Raw genomic sequence first — 7,793 nt, forward strand, 5'->3', positions numbered from 1 at the left:
AAGGCAATGCAGGTGAGTTCCTGGAAGTGTCTCTGACAATGCCAGCACTGGCAGGACCTGTCAGGGTGGCGCTCCTGGATGTCCTGGTGTGGAGCAGAACAAGCTCCAGAGCAGGGATTCCCTGCTGCCCCCTCAGAGGCACAGGACAGGTCCCTGCACAGGCAGAGCTGCCCTGGGGCCGTGGGGTGGGGATGGGCTCTGTGAGCCCTGGCAGGGAGCGGAGATGGGCACAGGGAGATGCTGCTGGCAGGGACAGCCCCACTCAGCAGAGACACAGGCAGGGAGGGACAGGGAGCTGCTGCCACAAATGCTGGCCAGGGGGATGTGGCACCTCCCTGCTGTCCCTGTGGCTCAGGCACCTTCCCCCAGCAGCTCCTCCCTGGGCTCCTTTCCCATTCTAAGCAGAGCCCATGCCCTCATCCCACGGGGGCTCGGCTGTGCAGAGCCCCTGCAGCAGCCAGAGCCCAGAGAAGGAAGGACAAGCCCCTGATTTCCATCAGTCTCTGTGTCCCTCCTGCCCTGGCAGGAGCATTGTGACATTTCACTGCCATGCCCAGGTGCCTGTGCTGTCCTTGTTGCCACCATTGGGTTTCTGAGGCAGAGCAAGGGTTTGGGGCTGGCAGGTGCCCGTCCAGGCAGGGACCCTTTGGATCCTGCTGTGGAGATGTGTCTGTGGGAGCAGAGTGCCCAGGTGCCCTCAGGGCCATTCAGCTCATTCCCTGGGTGTCCTGCAGGGCTGCAGGGTGCTCTCCAGAAGGGCACAGCTCTCCCGTGCTGTCTCTGGGCTGCCTGAGATCCCCATGGAGGAGACAGCTCAGTGGCAGGGCCAGGGAAATGCTGCTGGCAGCTGCACCTGGGCAGCTGCAATGATCCCTATGTGCACCAGCCTGGCAGGAGAGAGCTGACATCCTCATGAGGCACCCTGGGAGAAGGCAAGGGCTCTGTCCATCTGCTCTCTGACCCCAGAGCCCTCTGCCCTCAGCACTGCCCTGTTTCTCTTAGGGGAACTCTTCTGGGTGCCTCTCCTGCAGCTCCAAGCTGCCAGCAAGGGGCAGCTGAGAACAGCCCTGATGGGCAGAGCTGCTCTCTTGTCCCTGCACTGAGAGACCATCCCTGTGCCTCCCAGACCCACACGATTTCACCTGCAGTGCTTTAGAAATGTCAGGGATTTCAAACACCCACAACCACTCCTAACTGTGGCAGGTACAGCTGGATGAAAAAAGACAAGGAATTTCCTCAGCTCAGTTCTTCAGATGGGAAAATTGCAAACAGCAGGACTGAAAAGCTTTCTGGTGTTTCATAAGTCCATTTAATTGGTGATCATCCAGCCTTCTCAGTTGCCTCTCACTGGACAGGACTAAGGAATCCTTTGGAGCCCATTTGTAAGTCCTGCTCTCAATGCCTGCAAAACCCAGGGCCCAGGAAAGGGGAATGCAGAGAAGTGTTCCTAAAAATAGAGACCCTGAATGTTGAATTGCTGTGAGATATGTAATAGATTTTTCTCTGTGTCTGGCCCAGCTCTGTCCTGCCTTTTCCTCCTAAGCAGAAAACCATTTCCTGAGACAGCAAATGTCCAACAGCAGCTCCATCAGGCACTTCCTCCTGCTGGCACTGGCAGACACGCGGCAGCTGCAGCTCCTGCACTTCTGCCTCTTGCTGGGCATCTCCCTGGCTGCCCTCCTGGGCAACGGCCTCATCATCAGCGCCGTAGCCTGCGGCCACCACCTGCACACGCCCATGTTCTTCTTCCTGCTCAACCTGGCCCTCAGCGACCTGGGCTGCATCTGCACCATTGTCCCCAAAGCCATGCACAATTCCCTCTGGGACACCAGGGATGTCTCCTACTCAGGATGTGGTGTTCAGCTATTTATGCTTGTCTTCTTCATTGGGACAGAGTTTTCCCTCCTGACCATCATGTGCTACGACCGCTACGTGTCCATCTGCAAACCCCTGCACTACGGGACCCTCCTGGGCAGCAGAGCTTGTGCCCACATGGCAGCAGCTGCCTGGGCCAGTGCCTTTCTCAATGCTCTGCTGCACACAGCCAATACATTTTCCCTGCCCCTGTGCCATGGCAATGCCCTGGGCCAGTTCTTCTGTGAAATCCCACAGATCCTCAAACTCTCCTGCTCACACTCCAAACTCAGGGAACATGGAATTATTGTGGTCAATGTCTGTTTATCATTTGGCTGTTTTGTGTTCATTGTTTTCTCCTATGTGCAGATCTTCAGGGCTGTGCTGAGGATCCCCTCTGAGCAGGGACGGCACAAAGCCTTTTCCACCTGCCTCCCTCACCTGGTCGTGGTCTCCCTGTTTGTCAGCACTTCCAGTTTTGCATACTTGAAGCCCTCCTCCATCTCCTCCCCATCCTTGGATCTCGCCCTGTCAGTTCTGTACTCGGTGGTGCCTCCAGCCCTGAACCCCCTCATCTACAGCCTGAGGAACCAGGAGCTCAAGGCTGCAGTGTGCAAAATGATGACTGGATGGTTTCAGGAACATTAAACTGCTGGCCAGTTTCTGCCAATCACTTGTAATAAAAGTCATCTTTGATACTTCTTGTTGGGTTTTGAGGTTGGTTTATTCTTTTCATTCCTTTGTTTTGTTTTTTTTTTTTAATATTGTCCAGCAAGAAAAGTCATTATCCCATTTTTTATTTTGTTTCTCTCCACATTCAGTACAGCCCTAAACTGTGTCAATGAAGAGCTGTGCTTTCAATGGTTTTAAAGGAACTAAAGGACCACCCAGCAGAGTTTTCCTTAGAGATTTCACTTTTTTTCCCTTCTCTGGAGCTGCAGCCGCAATGTCTGTGTGCAGAGCTGGGGGCAGCTCAGGGCTGGCACAGAAGCTCTGCTCCTGCTGGCCACATAATTACTGATCCAGGCCAGGAGCCATTGGCCTTCTTGCCCACCTGGGCACACTGCTGTCTCATGTCCAGCCTGCTGTCCATCAGTGCCCCAGGTCCCTTTCTGCCTGGCTGCTGTCCAGCCACTCTGTCCCCATCCTGTAGCACTGCAGGGGTTGTTGTGGCCAAAGTGCAGGACCCGGCACTTGGTCTTGTTCAACCTCACCTTGTTGGATTTGGGCCCTGGATCCAGCCTGTCCAGGTCCCTCTGCCGAGAGCTCTCCTACTGTCCAGCAGAACAACACTTGCAGCCAACTTGGTCACCACAGTTCCATGAGGCCCTAGAGTGTCACAAGGGTTTCCATGGTTTCAAGAGACTGCTTAGTGTCACAAAGTCCCTTGCATCCTTGGGCCCTGCAGTGTCACAATGTCCCTTGGTTCCATGAGGTCTCTCAGTGCAGCAATGCTTTCCCTGGTCCCACAGTGTCACAATGGCCTCTTGGTCCCAAGGGCCACCATGGTGTCAAACATGTTTCCTTCATTCCATGAGTCCCTGCAGAGCAACACTGGCCCCTTGGTTCCATGGGCCCTGCAGTGTCACAATGGCCCCATCATTGCAGGAGGTCCTGCAGTGTCACAGTGACCTCCATGGTTCCACAAGGCCACACAGTGTCACAGTGGTCCCTTGGCTCCATGAGGCCCCAGAGTGCCCCAATGGATTCCCTGGTGGTGCAGTGTCACAATGGACCGCTGCTTACACAAGATCCTGTAATAAGTAACAATATATTTGTTCATTAATAGCTAGATGATGATTTAAATAATAAAACAATAGCTAAATAGCTCTTGTTTAAGTAGAGTACCTTTGTGGCCGTATGGGAAACTTTTAAGGGGTTGCTTGGGTTACAAACCCCCCCTCTGGTAACCAGATACAGCTACATCTGGTAATAATTACTAACCTTGTAGAATTGCTTGCTCTGCAAAAAATTCCACCCCATAGATATAGGAGACTTTCTGAAACACATATGGTAACAATTATTAACCTTGCAAGAATGCTGAGCTTGGAAAAAATTAGACTTATAGATATGCCTTATAAGGAAAGCGGCCAAAGAGGAAGACTTGGGGCCTTCATCCCATAACCACCAGAAGGCAGAAAAAAGACCCCTTAGCAACTGGAGGAGCATGCGCAGAAAACAGACCACGTCATCCAGGAATCCGGAGAAAAAGGACAATAAAAAGCGAACTTTAAAGGGGGGAGGCGCGCGCCTAAGAGAGCAAAGTCTCCTGGCCGCCCAGCGCTGAATCTTGCTTATTCTTGTTTGCATAATAATAAAGATTATTGTACAGTTCTCAAATTTGGTCGATTCGTTTATCACAATCCTGCAGTGTCACAGGTGACCCTTGGTTCCATGGGGGCACCAGACTGTAACAATTGTTCCCTTAGCTCCTCAAGTCCCTGCAGTGCCAAAATGGCCCCTTGGTTCCACTGGGCCCCAGGGTCTCACCAAGGCCTCCTTGCTTCCATAGTGTCACAATGGCCCCTCGGTTCAACAAGGCCCTGCAGTGTCACAGTGGCCTCCATGGTTCCACGAGGACCCAGAGTGTCACAATGGGGTCTTGGTTCTATGGTGCCTTCAGTACGCAGTGTCACTGTGATCCTCTTCATTCCACTTGGCCCTGCAGTGTCACAATGGCCCCTTGCTGCCCCAGGGCCCTGCAGTGGAGAGCAGGGCCCCCAGGGAGCCTCCTTTCCCTTGGCCAGGCACGTTCCCCCATGCTGGGGCTGAGTCCTGTGGCAGCTGCAGCTGCTGCTGTGCCCTTGCCAAGGCCTGAGGCCGTGGGGCAGTGCCCAGAGCAGCCTGGCCTGAGCAGAGCTGTGGGGCCAGAGCCGGCTGGGCTGGGCTGGGGAGAGGCCCTTGGTGCTGCCCAGAGCTCAGGGAAGCTGGCAGAGCTTGCAGGGAGCTGGGCTGGGCTCAGAGAGCCTGGCCCAGAAACCATCAGTGTCCATCTCAGCCTGGCTGAGCGTGCAGGGGCCAAGAAGAGCAGCCCAGGGTCTGCAAGTTCTCTGGGTGGGAGCTGAGCTTGGGAGCCCTTGAGCCCTGCCAAGTGCTGGGGCTGCACCTCCAGCTCCAGAGGAGATGGGACAGATGGGAGCAGACACAAATCCTGCTGCATTCCTTCTTGTGTTTGCTTGTACAGGTGACCTGGATCCATATGTAGAGTAGGTGTTTTGTGTCAGATAACACTGGTAGCGGGAGAAGAATAATAATATGTAGCTGAAAATAATATTTCATGCATAATACAAAATGAGGAAAACCAGACACATACGATCAGAAGAGCATCTGACTTTTTCAGAGGAGGAGTGACTCATTGATGTTCCAGTAGCCAAACCTGTTCAAATACTTTCCTCAGGCCTTCCTTGAGATGAGAGGTGACCAGCGTAGGCCAAGGTCGGCCAGAGCTCTCTGTCCTGGCAGCTTTTGTCTGAGACACCATGTGCATATAGGGAATTTTTTGGGGGAGTATCAATTTTGACCGTGGACAACTGGAGAGAGAGACAGTTCTTTTCCATGGGAAGGAAAGCACAGAGCCCAAGTTCTCCAGGGGCTGATGAGAGGCAGCCCTCAGCATTGCAAGATCCGCTGGACAGGTCCAGTGGCCCCTGGGAGGCCAAACCAGCCAGACCTGTTCCATCTTACCTTGGCTCCACAAGGCCCTGCAGTGTCAAAATGTTCCCCTTGCTTCTGTAGTATCCCAATGGCCTCGTGCTTCCATGAGGCCCTGCAGGGTCACAGTGGCCTTTTGGTTCCGTGGGGCCCCACAGTGTCACAGGTGTCCCCACAGAAAGGAAACCACAGAGCCCCAGTGTTTCAGGGGCTGATGAACTGCAGTGATCAGAGGCCAAGGACACACAGATCTGTCTCTCTTGGCAGCTTTGTCTGGGAGTAACACTTGGTTTTTGAAATTATGAATGTGGAATCCCAATTTCAGCCACTTCTTCCTGGAGAAGGCCAGTTCTTCTCCACAGAAAGGAAAGCACAGAGCCCCTGTGTTTGGAAAGCAGGTGAGAGCCGGCCCTCAGGAGGCCAAGGCCAGCCAGACCTCTCTGTAATGGCAGATTATGTATAGGAGCAGGCATTACATATAGGACTTTTGGAGGTGGAATCCCAATTTCAACCATGGGCACCTTGAGAAGGATGTTTCTTTTCCATAGCAAGGAAAGCACTGAGCCCCAGTTTGAAGGCAGGTGAGATCCAGCTCTCAGGAAGCCAAAGGCAGCCAGACTTGTTGGTAATGGTAGCTTTTGTCTGGGAACAATCCCTGGATATTGGGAAGATTGGAGGGGTAATCCCATTTTGGCCATGGATGCTTGAATGAGAACAGCAGTTCTTTTCCATTTGAAGCAAAGCTCAGAGCTCCAGGGTTTCAGGGTACATGAGAAGAGACCCTCGATATGCCAAGGGCAGTTGGAGCAGTCAGGCCAAGCCAACCAGACCTGTTCCCTGTTCTTTAGGATCCATGGGGCTCTGCAGGGTCACAGTGGTGGTGTCACACTGGATCCTTTGTTTTGTCAGGCCCAGATGTGTCACACTGGCCTCTTGTTTCCATGGGGCTCCACAGTGTCACAATGGTCCCTTGCTTCCATGAGGCCTGGCAGTGTCACAGGGGTCTCCTTGGGGCTGCAGTGTCACAATGGACCCTTGGTTCCATGGGGACTCACAATGTCAGAAGGGTCTCCTTGGTTCCATGAGGCCCTGCAGAGCCCCTTGATTCAACGAGGCCTCCAAGTGTCATCATGGCCTCCAGGATTCCATGAGGCCCTGCAATGTCCCAATGGACCTTTGGTTCCATGCGGTCATGCACTGATTCATGGATCCTTAGTTCCATGGGGCCCTGGAGTGTCACAATGGACTTCTTGGTTCCATGGTGCCACACAGTGTGACAACTGCCCCTTGGCCTGCCAAGACTCCAGAGTGTCACAATGGTTCCTTGCTTCCATGACGCCTGGAGTGTCACAATGGTCTCCATGATCCCATAAGGGCTTGCAGTGTCACAACAGACCAGTGGTTTCATGGAGCCCCACAGTGTCACTGTGGTGCCCTTGGCTCCACAGGGCCCTGAAGTGCCACAATGGCCCTTTGGTTCCACAAGGCCTCCAAGTGTAAAAATGGCCTCCAGGTTCTATGAGGCCCTGCTGTGTCACAATGGACCTTTGGTTCCATGATGCCCCAGAGTGTCACAATGGTATCCTTGGTCCCAGGGTGTCAGAATGGACCCTTCATCCCATGGACACCCACAGTGTTCACTGCAGTGCCCTTGATTCCACCAGGCCCTGCCATGCTCTAATGGCCCTTTGCTTCCAGTGGGTCCCAAAGGGTCAGAACAGTCTCCATTGTTCCATGAGGCCCCACAATGTCTCTGTGCTCCCCTTGGTTCCACAGGGCCCCACAGTGGAACAATGGACTCTTGGTTCCATGAGGTTCCTCAGTCCCAATGGTCTCCTTGGATCTGCAGTGTCACAGTGGCCCCTTGGCTCCGTGTGGCCACGCTGTGTCACAATGGCTCATGGTTCCATGAGGCCACACAGTTTAACAAGGGACCCTTGGTTCCATCAGGCCTTGCTGTGTCACAATGGACTTCTGGTTCCATGAGCTCTCACACTGCCAGCAGCAGTCTCCTTGGTTCTGCAGTGTCACCATGGACCCTTTGTTCCATGAGGTTCCGCAGTAGAACACGCTCACCTTGGTTCCGTGAGGTTCTGCAGTGTCACAATGGACCCATGGTTCCACCAGGCCTTGCTGTGTCACAATGGTCTCCTTGGATCCGCACTATCACAATGGACCATTAGTTCAATGTGGCCCCAATGTGCCAAAATGGATTTTGATTCCATGGGGTTCTGCTGTGTCATCATGAACCCTTTGTTCTATGAGTTTGCACAGTGTCACAGCTGACT

The 7,793-nt window shown here is 53.6% G+C and overlaps 1 protein-coding gene across 1 annotated transcript; it reads left to right on the forward strand.

Annotated features, from left to right (window-relative positions):
* The first annotated feature begins 1,548 nt into the window (after positions 1-1,548).
* LOC135441352 (olfactory receptor 14A16-like) lies at positions 1,549-2,502 on the forward strand. Its single transcript, XM_064700900.1, has one exon. It carries the CDS (start codon positions 1,570-1,572, stop codon positions 2,500-2,502), a length of 933 nt encoding a protein of 310 aa, XP_064556970.1. The 5' UTR covers positions 1,549-1,569.
* The last annotated feature ends 5,291 nt before the right edge of the window (positions 2,503-7,793 follow it).

The sequence above is a fragment of the Zonotrichia leucophrys genome, unplaced genomic scaffold (genome assembly GCF_028769735.1).
Source record: "Zonotrichia leucophrys gambelii isolate GWCS_2022_RI unplaced genomic scaffold, RI_Zleu_2.0 Scaffold_253_75397, whole genome shotgun sequence".
Classification (NCBI taxonomy): Eukaryota; Metazoa; Chordata; class Aves; order Passeriformes; family Passerellidae; genus Zonotrichia; species Zonotrichia leucophrys.

Coding starts and splice junctions, on each gene's coding strand:
- LOC135441352 (XM_064700900.1), top strand. CDS start 1,570: ATGTCCAACAGCAGCTCCATCAGGCACTTCCTCCTGCTGGCACTGGCA.